Source organism: Elgaria multicarinata, chromosome 4, assembly GCF_023053635.1.
Source record: "Elgaria multicarinata webbii isolate HBS135686 ecotype San Diego chromosome 4, rElgMul1.1.pri, whole genome shotgun sequence".
Taxonomy (NCBI): domain Eukaryota; kingdom Metazoa; phylum Chordata; class Lepidosauria; order Squamata; family Anguidae; genus Elgaria; species Elgaria multicarinata.
The window spans coordinates 103,297,762-103,315,851 of NC_086174.1; the positions used below are offsets into that span (position 1 = coordinate 103,297,762).

The 18,090-nt window shown below is 41.2% G+C and overlaps 1 protein-coding gene across 1 annotated transcript in view; it reads left to right on the forward strand.

Annotated features, from left to right (window-relative positions):
• MDN1 (midasin AAA ATPase 1) overlaps positions 1 to 18,090 on the forward strand; it is a 119,069-nt gene that overhangs the window by 38,517 nt on the left and 62,462 nt on the right. Inside the window, exons 27-48 of the mRNA XM_063124877.1 lie at positions 624 to 765; positions 911 to 1,045; positions 1,161 to 1,299; positions 1,394 to 1,532; positions 1,620 to 1,750; positions 1,989 to 2,124; positions 2,867 to 2,996; positions 4,250 to 4,483; positions 4,759 to 4,956; positions 5,898 to 6,106; positions 6,710 to 6,832; positions 7,403 to 7,600; positions 8,127 to 8,234; positions 10,206 to 10,394; positions 10,970 to 11,059; positions 11,180 to 11,440; positions 12,983 to 13,253; positions 13,869 to 14,028; positions 14,982 to 15,098; positions 15,741 to 15,949; positions 16,598 to 16,743; positions 17,577 to 17,779. Coding sequence (XP_062980947.1) covers positions 624 to 765; positions 911 to 1,045; positions 1,161 to 1,299; positions 1,394 to 1,532; positions 1,620 to 1,750; positions 1,989 to 2,124; positions 2,867 to 2,996; positions 4,250 to 4,483; positions 4,759 to 4,956; positions 5,898 to 6,106; positions 6,710 to 6,832; positions 7,403 to 7,600; positions 8,127 to 8,234; positions 10,206 to 10,394; positions 10,970 to 11,059; positions 11,180 to 11,440; positions 12,983 to 13,253; positions 13,869 to 14,028; positions 14,982 to 15,098; positions 15,741 to 15,949; positions 16,598 to 16,743; positions 17,577 to 17,779 — 3,668 coding nt within the window. The remainder of the gene's footprint in view (positions 1 to 623; positions 766 to 910; positions 1,046 to 1,160; positions 1,300 to 1,393; positions 1,533 to 1,619; positions 1,751 to 1,988; positions 2,125 to 2,866; positions 2,997 to 4,249; positions 4,484 to 4,758; positions 4,957 to 5,897; positions 6,107 to 6,709; positions 6,833 to 7,402; positions 7,601 to 8,126; positions 8,235 to 10,205; positions 10,395 to 10,969; positions 11,060 to 11,179; positions 11,441 to 12,982; positions 13,254 to 13,868; positions 14,029 to 14,981; positions 15,099 to 15,740; positions 15,950 to 16,597; positions 16,744 to 17,576; positions 17,780 to 18,090) is intronic.

Sequence of the window (18,090 nt, forward strand, 5' to 3'; positions counted from 1 at the left end):
GGATAGAACTAGAGAGAAGTCTAGCACTAAAGCTACCCTATTTCTTTGATTCTAAGACACACTTTTTTCCCCATATAAAAATCTCTAAAAATGGGGTGCGTCTTAGAATCTCGGGTGTGTCTTAGGGTTTTTTTTTTCTGTTGGTGGTACAGAAATTAGTGTGCGTCTTACAATCGATGGCGTCTTACGGTCGAAGAAATACGGTAGTAGTAAAATGTAAAGTCATATGATCCCTGCCTTTCCTGGGCGGTAGGAAGAAATAACCTGCTGCTTGGATGCCTTTGTCGCACAAAACTAGGAGGAACTTTCACAGTAAGTATCTGATCCATTTGAGCTTCTGTTTGCGATCAAGCATGATACTGGCCAAGCACAGGCTTACCATCTCAGTTCCACTAAGGCTTTGTTACTGGCAGCAATAAGAGCTTTAAACTAAAATATGCTAGTATTTTTAGCCTTGCCCCTTTTGCCTTTGCCTTCGCCCCTTTTGCCTTCAGCCCCTCCCACCATAGGAATGTGGCTTCAGTGAGATTCTCCGAAATGGAATTCGGCCCTCAGGCTGCAAAAAGTTTCCCCACCCCCTGTGCCGGATAATGGAGGCTTGTTTTTCGTTCTTGTTAATCCAGTCTTATCGCAGAGGTTCGTCAGTGTTTGCAGGCAAGCATGGCTTCATTACTCTACGGGATCTGTTCCGTTGGGCTGAAAGGTATCGATTAGCAGAACAGACAGGCGAGGATTATGACTGGCTTCAACATTTAGCCAATGATGGTAAGAATTCACTTTTATACTGTCAATACTGTTCCACTTATACTGTCATGGTACACTTCAGTATACCAAATTTTGCATATATTGAACTTTTGCTTTTTTAAAAATATGGTAAGCGTTCTGGTAACTGTTGTCTTTTTGTTCTTAGGATTCATGCTTCTGGCAGGAAGGGTGCGGAAGCAAGAAGAAGTGGATGTTATTCAAACAGTCATTGAAAAACACTTTAAGAGGAAATTGCACCCCCAGTATCTCTTCTCAGAAGAAAGTGTGAGGAAGCAAATGGGTAAGTTTGCAAAATTAATGTTAAGAACATTTTATACTTGGCTAAAGCTAATTAACTGACTGTGTTTTCTGTGGGTATATCTTTTTCCCCTCCTCTCTCTTCCCCTTTGGACCAGCTAAAGCCTCTACATGGAGTTCTGTAATGGATGACGAGTTCAGTCACATTGTTTGGACTCAAGGGATGACGAGGCTTGCAGTTTTGGCAGGCCGAGCATTAGAGTTTGGTGAACCCATACTTCTGGTTGGAGATACGGGGTAAACTGCTGTTCATTATATTTATCTTTCTTAAGGCGTGGGGCAAACCAGCAATAGCTAGAGTTTAACCGATTCTACAAACATTTCTACGCAGGTGTGGCAAAACTACTATTTGTCAGATATTTGCAGCTTTAGCAAGTCAGAAATTGCATTCTGTGAACTGCCACTTGCACATGGAGACCTCTGACTTCCTGGGTGGACTGCGGCCAGTCAGGCAGCGATCAAAGGACAAGGTCAGTTGGCAATAAGGTGCCTGATACGATTGAGAGCTTAAAAATATCACAAAATCTATATTCTCAGTCTCGCTTTCTTTCAAATAGGAGGAGCTTGACAATTCTAGGCTGTTTGAATGGCATGATGGAGCCCTTGTTTTAGCAATGAGAGAGGATGGCTTTTTTCTCATGGATGAGATTTCATTAGCCGATGATTCTGTTCTAGAAAGACTTAATAGGTATGCACTTGAAAACTGGGCAGCTTTTTTTTTTTTTTTGTCTATGTCTGTCTTGGTGTTTTAATCACAAATTCAAATTAGATAGACCTGACTACTTCTAGCTCCTTCTGATTGGTTAAGGTTACCCAGTTCTTGCTTAAACATAACTTCTGAGTGTTAGGTTACACTGCCAAGTCTGCAATGTTCGTATGTTTAGATGTTTAACGGGAACAAACACTGAGATTTAATTTTCTTCTAGTGTTCTTGAAACTGAAAAGACATTGGTGTTAGCAGAAAAAGGTGGCGAGGACAATGAAGTTGAATTGCTGACTGCAGGAAAGAAATTTCGTATTTTAGCCACAATGAATCCTGGTGGTGACTTTGGAAAGAAAGAGGTAATGTAAAAAAAATGTTGTTCTGTGTTATGGTCTATGTTTTATCAGAGGATTCTTCACGCACGGGGTGGCTGTATGATCCCCATGGCAGGCTCCGCAGGACCAGATAATGTCAGTAGGCAGAGACACAGACGTCATCCAGTGTCCAGCCAAAGTGCTCACTGGAGCCTCTACACCCTGGGCCTGGGCCTGAGATTTGATTTAGGTGCACATAGCCTTCCTTTAGCTGGGGAGAGCCTATGCCTATAGCAAAGCCTCTCCAACCAAGGCACTGAGCGGAAGTGCTTCACCCTATACTTTAGGTGTGATGACTTTGCATAACACCATAAGATCATAACACCTTTTCCCACACTTCACCCCACTGATAAGAATGTGAGGCGGTCAGAGATAACAGCAGGGATCCCTCTCTTCAACAGCCTCCAAGGGATGGGGACTTGGGGATGGAGCTGGATGGGGTTCGGTGGCCGTGTGAGGAATCTCTGCAAACTGGATTAGGCCCGTAGGCTGGAGGTTCCCCAATCCTGATCTAGTCCAACTCTTAGAGGTTATTTTGCAGAGGTGACAGCTGCTTTGATTGTCAGAACTGACTAAACACGCTGTTTCCTAACAGTCATTGTTCCTCTTGTTTCATTCCTTTCAACCCCAGAAAGATCTACAAATAATAAGAAAGATTTTAAATGCTCTTCTGAGTAGTAGCTGTGATATGTTGATAATAACTGCAGCTATATTTTCTTCCCTGCAGCTATCACCTGCCCTGCGTAATAGATTTACAGAAATATGGTGTCCACAAAGTAACAACCGTGAGGATTTAATACGGATTGTAAAGCATAATCTTCATCCAGGGCTTTGTCTGGCCCAAAGAAGCAACAGAGGTAAATTTCATGAGAATATGTTTTAACAAGTACATGACTTCATTTTTCTTCCTCCTTTTTGGGAGAAGGCTTTCCTCAGGGAGTTGTTAGAAGATGTCTGCAACAATACTTCTGGCAAGATAATTCTTTCCTATGCTAATCAATGGCGTTTTTCAATTTCCCTCATTCATTTTACTCAGTTGCCTATTGCCACACACCTCACACTTTTCAGACATGGATCCTCCTTTTTTAAACACAGATCATACCTTTTAAAAACATGGATCCCATGGCTTCCACGATCTCTGGCATCACTACCCTCGGTGACGCTATCCACCACTTCTCTTTTGCTGCCGCCACCACCTTCTTTATTTTTAAAATGAATGAGGGTTCTATAAACCTTTTTGTTTATTAATGTGTGTGTGGGGTGGTGGTGCTTAAAATAACAAAACAAGATTGGAAACTTCATTTATAAAGAAAAAGATATTTAAATACACCTTATGTTTAAGGCTATTAAAATAAACATACCACCCTCCAGCTCCCAGGGAAAACTTACCACCATGCAAAACTATAGCCCCCATTCCCTAATCCTACCATGATGAAAGCCCTGTCCTTCTCCCCTCCTTCTTCCTCTGCTTTATCTTCTCTCTCACTCTCCACTCCAAATGAAACAACCAATCACACGACAACATTCAAACAGCTCAACATTCTAACTCCCCCTCCTCCCTCGTCATAAAAAAAAAATTAGCCAAAGCAAATCAAGCCCTGAACCAAACATTCAAAAGTATGCGTATAAACAAAATAAAATAAACTACCATTTTATTACAGTCACATTATACAGGCCCGACCTAGAGCCTCCTCATCCAAGGTTTGTGGGAAGGATGGAAAAATACCAGGGAAGTGATGATGGCTGGCTGTCCCCTTTGCTATATTTACAGCATTAACCTGTATGCTTGATCTGAATAAAGGAATGTTCTGTACCAAAGTTTAGTGTTTACAGACTGTTTGTGAAGTGGGACCAAATAAAGATTGGTGAAGTTTCTGGGTCATAACATGTTTCGTTCCAGTTGGTGATTGCTAATCTTACGATATTTTTAGAGCATTCAATCCTTTCCATTTCTGCAATACCTAAGCAAAACCCATTTACAGAGGTCCCTGCTTCATTGTGAATTATTGTGAAAAGACTTCGGGTTATAGAACAGTGCCTTTTGAAAGACGCTTGCAAAAATACACACATTTAAATGTTTCTCTTCTTCCCCTCAACCCTCCCAACTTAGGAATGGATATAGCAGAACTTATGATGGATTTCATAGAGTGGCTGACTAATCAAGAATTTGGACACCAATGTATTCTCAGCATCCGGGATGTTCTGTCATGGGTCAATTTCATGAATACTATGGCACAAGATGGACTGTCAAATGGCTCACAGGAGCACCAGCTTTTTAGCATCTCTCCCGTGACAACATTTGTCCATGCTGCATGTCTGGTGTACATAGATGGGATAGGTTCAGGTAAATCTTCACGCTTTTCTTCATGGTAGAATAATTCAGATTCCTCTCTGTCCCTCAATGTCAGATGTCAGAGACGGGAGAGTTTTAAAACTAGTTTGTCGTTTGGGAGTGGAACAAAAATAGCAAACTGAGTCTTAAGATGAGTGCAAGTAACCTGTAGGATGTGTGCTATGGAGTGTTAGCTGACCTTTATAAGATAGGACCCATCTTACTAATAATGGTGTGTGCACTCCTACCATTGACTTAACTAGTATTTGATTTTCTTTTCTATATAGGCACAATGTCCTGTTCAGCTGGCTCAGCTGCTTTGGCTCGTGAAAAGTGTCTGGAATATTTGTGTGAAACACTTTCCCAGATTGTGCCACTCACTGAGGATCAGAGGAATGAACTGAGAATTTATGACCTGGAGAGGGAGAGGGAAATGGTCTGGCTGGATAATTGCGTAGGAGTCCATCCCTTTTTTATACCAATAGGCAAGCAGCTCTTTTTTTTTTTTACACTACAATTTGAGTGAACATTGATTAAACTTAAGAATAGAATGTATGAGAGATGAGATGTTACTATTCAAATAAACAAAATAATATGGGACAGTCCTCCCTAGATTTGCCCCACTTCTGATGGCAGGTTAAGGTCTGTTTGTTTTAATGCTCTCCCATGTAAAAACAACCACACCCCTCTGCTGCATATGTAAAACTAGCCTGTCAGGGAGAAGGCATTTAGGATTTTTTTTGGAAGGGGGTGGTGGTGGTGGTGAATGAATGATTGATCAAATATTTGATTCACCAATCTGTGTTTTGAAGTTCTTGTGCTAGGTATCATCACTCCCTCAATTCCTGATGTTCAGGCAGGAGTGCTGTTGTTTATGTAGACAAAACAGTACCACCACCACCACCACATACGCAAGAAGGAGTTACTGGCATGTCTGTGGGAACCCTAAGATTTGCAAAAGTACAAAATGGGGGGGGGGGGGGCTAAGAGAAGGAAAAACAAAATCCGCCCACTGAGGATTGACTTGGTGGTTATGGAATGTGAACTGACTGGGTGGTGGTGGAGGAGGAGGAGGAGGAGGAGGAGGAGAGGGGAGGAGAGAAAACCAGGTGGAAGATGGAATGGAATGGTGTATCATAGAGGAATTCATGGCAGGATCTACACAACTGCTTATAACAGTTTATAATGGTTATGACAACTGTTCAGGCCCAGGACACAATCCATGTATAGTTTTCATACCATTTTAAAAGTGTTATATCCTGCATGGTATAGATCAGCCCCATGGCTGTCTTACTGGAACACCAACTGCAAGCACTTCACCTTCAGCATTTCTCAGTCTCTTTATTGGACTTTTGAAAAATTAGCCATTGTCTTAGTCAGTAATCCATTTTTCTTTTACAATAAAATTGCTTTCTCTATGCTGTAGGCCCTCTTTATCAGAAGAACAATGTCACGGACTATGCTGTAAATGCAGGAACCACAGCAATGAACGCTCAGCGGTTGTTACGGGCCTTGCAGCTCAGCAAGCCCATTCTCCTGGAAGGCTCTCCAGGGGTTGGGAAGACCAGCCTAGTAGCAGCCTTGGCCAAGGCTTCAGGGAATTGCCTTGTTCGAATCAATCTGTCTGAGCAAACGGTAGGCAGGTTGCTATAGTCCTAGCTAGAATTTCTGACCTTGTGAATGTGAAATATTGTAGTTGCAAACTTCCAAGTGTCAGGTACTTCTGTTAAGTCTTCAGATGCTTCTAATTGAGAAGTCATGATAGTTAGAAGTAGAATAAGTCAATAAAGTGTTTATTATTGGATAACTTAGTGACATACTAATAAGAGAGCATGTATATTCATTTTCCTTTGCTGGTATGGGTGGGTATCCATGCTAGATTTTATTTCTCCCTCCTAAGAGAAAGGAAGAGAAAAGGGGATCATATAATTAAGCTTTTTTGATTCTTTGCCTCCCCAGAGAGAGCCCTCCCAGTTCCTTCTCAGCCTAGTTCACAAACTAGGCATGCTCTCTCTCTCTCTTTCTTCAGGTTGGTGTGAGGAAGGCATCCCACAATGGGCTATCTCCCCCTATCGCTCAGGAATAGCAGGGACTCGCATGACTGAGTTTTAAGCCCTCTATCGGTCTGAAGCTCCTCCTAGCCAGTTCGTCCCTGCTTTTCGCCCAGGACAGATTTTTCCTGAAGTGTCACTGTTTCACATGCATTTGGAAATCTTGGCTTCTCTTTTTTCTTACAAGGATGTCACAGATTTGTTTGGCACAGACTTGCCTGTTGAAGGTGGCAAAGGAGGGGAATTTGCCTGGCGCGATGGACCCTTGCTTGCAGCATTGAAATCTGGGGACTGGATCGTATTAGATGAGGTGAGTTCAGCTTTACATAATAGAGAATTCAGCTCTACATAATAGAGAGCTCAGCTTCATATAAGAGAGCCAGTGTGGTGTAGTGGTTAGAGTGTTGGACTTGGACTTGGGAGATCCGGGTTCTTGTCCCCACTTGGCCATAGAAGTTCACTGGGTGACTTTGGGCCAGTCACTGACTCTCAGCCCAACCTACCTCAAAGGGTTGTCATCGTAAGGATAAGATGGAGAGGAGGAAGACCATGTATGCCTCCTTGGGTTCCATGTAAGAGGAAAAAATGGAGAGGGCATAAATGTAATAATAAAAAATAAAATAAATAATGCAGAAAATGGCTCTCTTTTTTTTTCTTTTCCGAACTATTGATATTGATGACGGAAATGGGTCAGTTATATCAACCCGACAGGTTGTAAAATTGTTCACTTAATTGGCAAGAACCAAGCAGTAAATTTGGACAAAGGCTAAAGGAAATAACATATGAAAAGTGTAGATATAAACACACACACACACACGAGAGAAAAATGTTATGAAGAAAGGCGAGAATGAAATTATTTCTGATGGCTTCTCTCCAATAGCTGAACTTGGCTTCTCAGTCGGTACTAGAAGGCCTGAATGCCTGTTTTGACCATCGAGCAGAGATTTACATCCCTGAATTGGGGATGAGCTTCGGTGTACAACACAAGACCACGAAGATCTTTGGATGTCAGAATCCCTACAGGCAAGGAGGGGGCAGAAAAGGGCTTCCCAAGTCTTTTCTGAACAGATTCACACAGGTAAGCCTTTTCATTTCATTTAAAACCATTCCCATTGGCCTTTTTGCATTTTGAATGTGCATTTCAAAGGAGTCATGTATAGCCTCATAAGCATGCCACTGACACTTGAATGCCTGAATCAGGGCTGATTCAGTCCCACTAAAATAAGACTGACTTGTCTTGAATTCAGTGGTTTGAGGAGCAGCTAAAAAATTTTACTTTAAAGATGCGAATGGCCAAGAAGAAAAGGAACTGTTATATTTAAAAGCCAGGAACTGTTATCAGGATTTGACCATTATATTCAATATGGCCTCTGGTGATACAATACATATATTAAATGTATTGTTGACAAAACATTTTCTGTCTGAGATATATCTATATCAGAATGTGTGTGTGTGTGTGTATCTCAGAATGTGTAAATATTTGACATTACTGGGGTCATGACTTCTTTGGGATGATTTGTGTAGTTGTGCGTGCCATGTGTATTTTCTGCATATGCACAATTCATTTTTCTTTCTTTTCTCCCTTAATTTTATTGATGTTGTAGGTTTATGTGGATCCACTTTCAGCAGCAGATATGGAGTATATTGGGAACACCCTGTTTCCTGCCATTGGTAAAAAAAATATTGCAAAGATGGTTGAATTCAACAACCAGGTAAATAATAATGACTTTTTGCATATTGATGTGAGCAGGTTATCTTAGGAAGTAGAACTTGAGGGTTCAGATGAGACTGTCCCACAGAGCCACTGTAGACTAAAACCGTGAAAACTTTAACTGTGTGGAAATGTGGTCTTCTGTAGAATATGACCATGTATTAAGACAAATATAATCTGCTCCTGGTTGCAAATCTGTTGTTGCAGTGGCAGGTGATCTTGTCTCGCCATTTAGTTAGGCTCCATAGATGAGCAGCCGGCTACATGGATGCCCTCAAAGAGTTGTCAGAAAAGAAGAATACTTGGAGATTTAGTGAAAGAAAGTCGGAAAGGGAGAAGACAACTGAGAAACAGGAACACTCATTTGGTTGGAGTCTTCCTAATCCTTAACTTTTCATTTGTTGCCAACTATGTCCACACAAAAACTTAGCGAGTGCCTGTTCCATTTGTGTGGTTAAAATTTACCAAGTCTGAGTAAGCATAAGAGTTCATTGGGACTAAATTCCCAAATAGATATACATAGGGATATGTCCTTAATCTCCTTAATGTCCTTAAATTAGTGGTGTAGTGGTACATTTTGAGGTGCCGGGAATTCATTCTGAGGTGTGGACAGTTACCATAGCTCCCCAAGGAGAGTTCAAAGATTTAAGCAACTTCTAGCAGTTTTCATCTCCACCAGAAGCAGGTCTTTGTAAAGCTAATGAGTCTGGATTGCTACCTCAAAATACTTTGCACTACGACAAGGAGCAATATATTGTTGTTAGGGAAATTCAAACACACCCTGCCCCTCTCACCCAGCTACTGTGAGGATTGCAGTTAAGTATGAACAGGAAAGTCTGAGGGCAGGTGGCAGATGATGTCAGTGTCCCTACTAATAAAAAAAAAACTGAAGGCACTATGAGCCTTGGCTGCAGTGCACCACTGCTTTAAAGGCAAAAGTCACACATGTGTGTTAAAGTAAGGCAACTGCATGTTGTATGTTCGATTACAACTTTTGTGAACTGGCAAAATGTAGATAGTCCAACTGTTCACTGAAACATTGGTATTTAGTTGTAAAACTGATTGTGAAGGGGCTTCTTGCTACTGTTTGTGAGGGGGCTTCTTGCTACTGTTTGTGAGGGGGCTTCTTGCTACTGTTTGTGAGGGGGCTTCTTGCTACTGTTTGTGAGGGGGCTTCTTGCTACTGTTTGTGAGGGGGCTTCTTGCTACTGTTTGTGAGGGGGCTTCTTGCTGTCATCACGGATGCCCGTTTTTTTGGAATTATTAAGTAATTTTTTTAAAAAAAAATAGATTAGTAATGCCCGATATAACCATTACATTTGTTTATTGTGCAAAACAAACAATATAGTTCTAAGTTGGCCTTATTAATTTTGGAGGCTGGGGTGTGGAGGGGTCAAACACGCTTGTTGAAACCCATTTTGGCTTTCTGTGGCGTAGAGGGCAAATAGAACCTTACAGCAGATCTTTGATCCCCTCTATCCTGAAATCAAAGGTGTATCCTTTCACGTGTTGAAGATTTAAATTCTAAAGAAGGTATAATAACAAAGCATTTATTGTGATCATTCTTATACTACATAATAACTAGTAGGTTCTACAGAGGAGTAGAATACAGAGACTTGGAATATAGAGGTGATGCTTGGCCTCTTGGTTTACCTAAATGGCATTCTCAATTCTTTGCTGATTTCAGGTGTTCTCAAATAATTTGAAATTGAAGGACTGATCAGAGGAGTTGGGGCACAATATGTTGCCGTCACAAAAAATAATAGGAAAACTGCATGCAGGCTTTTTACTTAGGTACAGAGTTTTTGAAATGCAAACCAAGTTGTGTGGTGTAGACTTCCAAGAGCAATGAAAATTGTAAATTGGGATTCTTTGTGTGTGGTGAATATAATCCTGTGGGATGGCTTTTTAATTATCGTGATAACTGAAGGATGTTGGAGTGTGTAATCTTTTGAACTGATACTTTATTCAGATCGATCAAGAGATTATGATCGAGAAGAAGTGGGGACATAAAGGTGGACCCTGGGAGTTTAATCTGCGTGACCTTTTCCGATGGTGTCAGCTGATGCTTGTTGACCAGTCACCTGGCAGTTATGACCCAGGCCAACACATGTTTTTGATATATTGGGAAAGGATGAGAACAAAAGCAGACAAGGAGAAGGTAAGGAGCATGAAGAATGTGTTTGATCCTGTTCGATTTTTTTCCCCTTTGCTGCTTCGAGCGATTGGATATGCTAAACCACTTTTTTTAGACCTTAATGAAAAAAATAATTTGCTCAAAATGGTTGGAAATGTCCCCAAGCTGTCTGTGCCGGTAACACATGGACAGTACACTTCCCTAGAGCCTTAACAATCAGCTTTCAGGGGCTTTTGCAGAGGGCAGACAGCTTTGAGTTATGGTTAGTGTCCAGGAATTAGATGAAAAGTAACTACTTCCGAGGGGCAATTGACCACTCTTTGACGTCAGATGCTCACAATCTAGTTTTACATTTTGAACTGCAGAACTTCTGTAGAAATGATGCTTGATTCATAATACATCTGAGCGTTGTCAGTTGGACAGATTTCATTTTCTGATGCAAATAAGAGCACCCATTCAAGGATGACAAGTTTCACGTAAAAGCATTTTGGAATAGTTCATGGTGATGGTTGCAGTAGAAGTGGAAATATGAGCCTTCCAGTGTTTAGTACAAATGTGGTCTGACTCCTTTTTTTTTGTTTGTTTTTTGCCTGCTTTAGGTGGTGTCCCTATTCAAGGACATTTTCGGTGAAAATGCTAATCCATACATGGGAACTAGACAGTTCCACATCACTCCTTATGACATCCAGGTGAGATAGAATAAAAACAATTACTTCTATAGTGTATTCCTTTTGATTTTCTTCCTCCCACCATCACTACTGTGCACAGACACGCTTCATGTACTTGCATTCTTGTTTTTAATTCTGAAGGTTGGGTTCTCAATCCTCTCCCGTGCCAACTATGTTCCTCCTCCTGGCAGAAATCTGTCACTTCTCCACCATTCACTCCAGCCATTGGAATCCATCATGAAATGTGTGCATATGAGCTGGATGGTAATATTGGTGGGCCCTGCAGCTGCTGGCAAGACCAGCCTCGTTCAGCTACTGTCATATCTAACCGGTCATCAGTTAAAGATCATGGCAATGAACAGTGCTATGGATACAACAGAATTGTTGGGTGGATTTGAGCAAGTAAGTGTATGCTTTTCCTTTGGGGGTACCTAGTCAATTTAAAATAAAACAGGTCAGATGGAAACCGGAATTCCATTTACATTTGGAAATAGATGAATGATCAAAGTTTAAATTCATTGGCCATGTTCAAATAAGTTGCATTGAGCCTTGAGCTCACATGCTTCTCCACGTGTGGCTGAGAAGAGGAGTTTGGAAGTCTTTTGCTTCACTACAGCTTGCCTTGCTTTATGGGCCTGAAATTATGGTTAGTGTAAACTATGGTTAGTTTAAACAAGCCAGCTTTATAAACTGTGGTTAGTTTTGTTTTAAATCAGGCATACAAAATCTGAGGGTCCCAATCTGGTGCGCCAGGGTCTTCCACATAGCCACCCACCCTCCCCTTTGCTTTTACCCCAACCATCAATCTGTTGATGGTTTCCTGGCTTTGTGTGTGTTTCCCCCCCATTCTAAAAGATTGAAATGCCTCTCGTAAGGCTTAGTTACTGGCAGGGATGTTGGGAGGAATCCATCCAGTGGGTGGAGTTCGCCAGATTTTCAGCAACTCGACCCCCTGGACTTTGGCTTGCTTTCCCACCAACAGGCCCAGCTTGATTGTGTATCAAGTCAGGCCAGCTTGGCAATTTTCCATTTTGTTTTGTTTTTTATAAATAGAAATGTGCATAATTTGTGCAAATTGCAGCTGCAATTTACAGAAATTACAGTCACAATTTTTGCCGGAGAAATCTGAGCTATAATGTGCCTCTTTTGCCAGTGTTCCAGTACACCTACCCAAATTTGACAAAGAATTGTCTGTATCAAATTATAACTCTTTTAAAAGGCTGCGGGGATGGGGGTATTCATGCATTGAGCAGGGGGTTGGACTCGATGGCCTTATAGGCCCCTTCCAACTCTACTATTCTGTGATTCTATCAAATCGTGTCTGTCAGAAATTCATTGCTCTGGATTAGAGATGCACATGTGTAGTTGGGACAGTTTCCTTCATGCTGATTACTTGTTTGGTGTAATGAGTAGGTTCAAATAATTCCCCCCTCCTCTTTCATACTGAAACAGGTAGCTGGGAGTGTGTTTGGTAATGGGGGCAGTTCCTGGATATTTTTAATCCAACATCAACCAAATAATAAACAAATGGTATAGAACATCCATTTGTTAATGAGTTTGTAGTTGCTCTTCCGGTAGAATTAGTTGAACATTTCCTAAACCTGTGCATAGAGAAGCCTGCTTTTCTGCGTACATTCCCTTTTACTGGATTAAGGCAACTGCATAACAGTACCCCCCCAAACAAACAAAAATCAACAACAACACTCCAAAAGCCAACATACATTCATTTAGAAATGCACATTGCTAAAGCACCATTTAATATAAACTGCAGTATCTAACACTTGTTTAACCTTGCGATTATGTTTAATGATGGGAAACTGCTTCCATAATTAGGAGTGTTATTTATTCTGATCAATCTGTTGTTTGGTTAACCTTTTATTTTTTTAAAAAAAAAAATGTGGCTAAAGAATCCAGCTGTGACTGATGTAATAAAATGTACTATAGGTTGACATCATCAGACCATGGAAGACCTTGCTGGAGAAGGTGGAGAATGTTGTGAGCACACTTTTAAGAGACAGCCTCCTCCTCAGTGCCATCTCTCCGGATGATGCTGAGCTTGTGTTGCGTACCTGGAGCAGTTTCGTTCTTAATTTCAAACCCAAGACTCTGGGCGAAGGGAATCGAACAATAACCACTGAACTAGTGAATAAATTGGAAGGCGTTCTTGCATTGATCCAGCGGCTGAATACCAAGATCAGTTCTTACTCAAAGCCAGGTACCAGTGAAAACCGTAGGAAGTGGCGGCATAGTATTTATTTCCTTTAAATATATAAACAAAGAGCATACAAATTCAAGTTGCTCCATACTATTAGAGTTACAGAGAAGAACTTGACCCAGTTTGCATGATCAAAACAAAACAGAAACATGGTGGCTTGTTTTTGTAGGGTTATTTGAGGATTGTTTAACATCTTCCACCTAGCCATGCTGCTCAGGTTTGAACAACAGGATGAGCTGCAGCCGGAACGTTGTTATGCAATTTGCACCTGGCGTGAACTGTGGCCTACAATAAACCACCTGGCTTGTTTTAGCCACAGTGGCTTGTTTTGATCATGTGAACCAGCTCAAAATTTCATCAAGTTATTGCCTTACTTTTTCTAGTTACAGTGTCCAGCATTTGCAAAACCCAAGTGAAAACTAAGTATAGAGGAAAATAATAGTCCCCTTTAGAAAGCAAGAACGGAATGGGACAATCTTTAGGATTTTTCTTAGTACGTAAAGTATGATCTCTTCTTTGAGTGATTGTTTTTAGGGATAGTGCTTGAAAACTTTGAATACTGGCATATTGATTCATTGGAATGCATCTCTCATTGAAGTTTCCTCCCCATTTCAGAGTTTTCAAGACTTGTGGAAGAGTTTCGGCACTTCAAGCTGCAGGTTGTCCAGTTTATGAACAGCAACAACCATGGTACTTTTGAATGGGTTGATGGGATGTTGGTTCAGGCTTTACAGTCTGGAGACTGGCTTCTGATGGACAATGTTAACTTCTGCAGGTAAAACTACCACAGTAGCTGCATGTATTTTAAATATAATTATAGAAAAACAACACAAGCCAATCAATAATAAGATAAATGCCATTATATTTCATTTACAAATCCAGTACAAAATCAAAGAGAAGAATGCATAGCAATGTATATTGTCATTAATGTTCCTATACCAAAACATAATAAAGCAGAAACGCAAGCTTTACTGGCCTGCCCTGTTCAGAAATGCACAGAAATGCTTGTTTCTGGGTTGCTTTTTGGACCACTAGCACCCCATACTAACACTAGCAGTGAGTGCTGCTGGCCTGTGAGCAGACATGGATGCTGCCCTTTGTATCTGCTGCTTCTTTTCCCGCAACTTGTAGTGTAGTGTGGGCAGCGATTAAAGTGCAGCATAATAGATCTCTCCTTCAGTGGCCTTTAGAGAGATCCAGATTACACAGTTGGTGAGATCACAGTCCTACTTTCCATTTTAAAGAAGAAACAGAAACCTTATTTTCTCACCTGCTCTCCTCCCTATTATTATTATTATTTATTTATTTATTTATTTATAAAGCACCATCAATGTACATGGTGCTGTACAGAGTAAAACAGTAAATAGCAAGGCCCTGCCGCATAGGCTTACATACACACAGATTTGTAGCATGTATACACAGTGGAGGTGTCTTGTATCTGCCAAGTTGGAATAAAGTTGAGATGCACAAACTCCCACGCTTGCAGGTTTAAGGAGAAAGGCAGATACGGTCCCGCTTCTTCACTGCACATGCGTTGTTTTAGGTGTATGTGAATAGAATGGGAGAAGAAAGATTCCACACGTGAACTGGCCCAACAAGAAATACTGCCACAAACAAATAGTAGTAGGGAAACTGGTTCTTATGTTTTGGATCTCTTGATTCCAAGTGAGTTTTATTTGAATCAGCTTTACCATTTCACTGTTTTCTGTTTTTCCTTCTTAAATGTAGCCCTTCCGTGCTTGACCGCTTGAATGCTCTTCTTGAACCTGGAGGAGTCCTTACCATGAGTGAAAGAGGAGTGATAGATGGTGTAACTCCCACTGTCACTCCCCATCCAAATTTCAGGTGCTTACACTCTGCATTTTTGCTTTCTTCTCCTTCCCTGGACTTCTTCGCGTCTTCATTTTTAGAGATATCCTTTGGTTGAAATCAGTGAGAGGGAATTGATATATGCCAACTTCAGGAATTGATATATCCCAAATCAGGAGCTGGTTTAGGGGCAGGTCTGAAGGTTGGAGAACTGTGGAATGTCATTTTTCTGCTGCTGCTTCTTGACTCCGTATTTAAGAGCAATCTCAGCAGTCCATGCCTAAACTGGCTTTTTGTTTTTATTCGGAGTGAGCCTGTTAGGGCCAAAAGGCAGCTTATACATATTTTGATTAATTTTAATTTATACATAGAAATAAAATAAATAAATATTCACCACAGCCTTACCACCACTGCCTGAAAATGTGATCTTTTCTTAGAAGAGTGACTAAGGCAATTCTGTGCCCCCACTCTGAGGATGGAAAGAGAGAGTTCCTTCCTCGGAAAGGAGACCTGACCTCAGATGCCCCTTCCCGGCCCTTGTAGAAACTTCCACAGCTTTTGGAACTCTGATGGGGGGGTGGGGGGGAGGGAGAGGTGTGCTGGGAGAGGATGTGGATCTGCAGGTTCTGGATGCTTGGAGTAAACAATACTGTTATTACATGTGTTGAAACTTCATAGGCTTTTTCTTTCAATGGATCCTGCACATGGGGAAATCTCCCGAGCCATGCGGAATCGTGGAATCGAGATATATGTCCCTGGGGATACCAATGAGAATTCACTGGATCCTCATGATGTGAAGCTGCTGTTGCATGGATTGGGATTATTGGGAAATAGCATATGTGATGCACTTGTGGCTGTACACACAGAAGCTAAAGAAAGTATACCAGGTGAGGCGAGTGGGCACAGTAAGTTGTCAAAAAATAGAGAAAATCTCGTTTTGAGTGATTGTGTTTCAGGACCATGAGAGAGTGGGAGGGAGGGAGAGAGATTTAACATTAAATATCTGGGTTGCTTACTCAATCCAGAGGTGGCGTTCCTTGTTTAGCCCATCTAATTTGATCCATGACTCAAGTAGACTCAGGGTCCTAATGCTGGGGGGGAAAGAGGGATAGCATTATCTTCCATGCCCCAATTATGAACTTTCAGAGGCACCCATCTGTTTGCTTTTGGAAAAACAAGCCTAGACTAGATACCCTTTGGGCCTGACCCTGTTCCAACTACCCAAAGAAAAAAGAAGAGAAAGATCCAATACCTGTCATTTCTTCAGGCAAAGCAGTGTTGAGAGGCTAGCCATTATTTAGTAAGCAAAATAAAAACTCAACAATTTATGTTCTTCAAATATTTTCGCTTGATCCATCTTAATTTCTGAAGTGAATTCATTTGTTTACCTGTCTTAATTGCATATAAAAACCATACACAACTATATATATATTCCTTATTCCATCTAATACATGTGAAAATACCTTTGAGCAAACTGAAACATGTCTAGGTGTTTTGCAGACACGGTTACTGGATGGTAATGTCTGTCTTAACAGGGTCCACGTACACGCTATCGTCTTTGATTCATTCTGCAACGCTGATTGTGCAGCAGTTGCACCGGGGGCTTGGTCTAGCGAAGAGCTTCTATAAAGCATGTTGGGAGGTCTATGCTTGTCCTCAGCATTCACAGGACCATCAAAAGGTAAACCTTACTCAGACACGCTCAGTCTGCTTTGGAGAGAAGATGCAAAATGTTTGTTAATTTATTTTGAAACATCTGTATTCCACCTTTTCATGAATATTGACCCACAAGGTAACTTACTAAATAATTAAATGAACAGAACAGAAAAACTACCCAATAAAACAGAAAATAGTTTTTACTCAAAACTTTATCACAAATTAAATACCGCCAAAAAATTGTGTGGAAAAAGGGGGGTTCCACTACAGAAAAGACCCTGCCCTTGATAGCCCAGTCAGCCACTCCACCACCTGAAGGTGAGGGCACCAAGAACAGTCCTTTCCTGGGTTTTGGCAGATTAAGATTTTATAGCCCTTTCTAAGATCCAAAGTATGTGTGTGTTCACTCTCAGATCTTTCAAGTAACCTGGCCACAAGCTATTTAGGCCTTTGAGTGTTAATACCAGCACTTTGAATCGGGCCCGGAAATGGTCTGGCAGCCAATGCAGCTGGAAAAGTATTAGCATGATATGATCACGTTGGCCAATTCCCATTAACAATCTCACTGCCCTGGACCAGGTGAAGTTTCCAGACCATTTTCAAACCACGTACAACGCAGTGCAGTAATCCAGATGAGAGGCTATTTCCTAGATCATAGTGAAAGTGAATTTGTTTTTCATGCTTTTGAATAGAGAAATATTGTAGAAAGAAGGCTTATCTTCCCCCCCCCCCCCCCAGCAGAAGTTGAGCAGGGGGTTGGACTCGATGGCCTTGTAGGCCCCTTCCAACTCTGCTATTCTATGATTCTATGATTCTAAGTACTTTAATTGCAACCTTTTGTATCTCCTTATGTATTAGCTTGTGCTGGATGTGATATTGAAGTATGTTTCAGCTTTGGAGTCGGATGAAACAAGAGGTGTCTCCCTCCTGGCCTTGGGTTTGTGGCCAGATTCTGCATCCAGTGCTTTGTTTGCAGCTGAAGATTCTCTCCTTTCTACAGTTCATAATGATGGGCAGGTCCTGGCATATTGCCTGAACAGACTGAATCTAAAAAACAACAGGTGGGCAAGAGAGGTTGATGTTACAGTTTTGACAAGTGAGAATTAACTACTCCAGTTTAATTACTAAGCAGCTCTTGCCTGTCCCTGTACGTTCATTACTCAGCAGCCCCTCTGTTTGAGAGACAATATATTTTTATTCTCTTGACAGTAGTTATTAACATACATGATTTGACTTCTAACGTTCTGCTTATGTGCACAAATTCTGGCCACCACACCTAAAAAAAGACATTATACTGCTGGAAAAAGTGCAGAAAAAGGCAACTAAAACGATCAAGGGTTGGAGCATCTCCCCTATGAGGGAAGGTTACAAC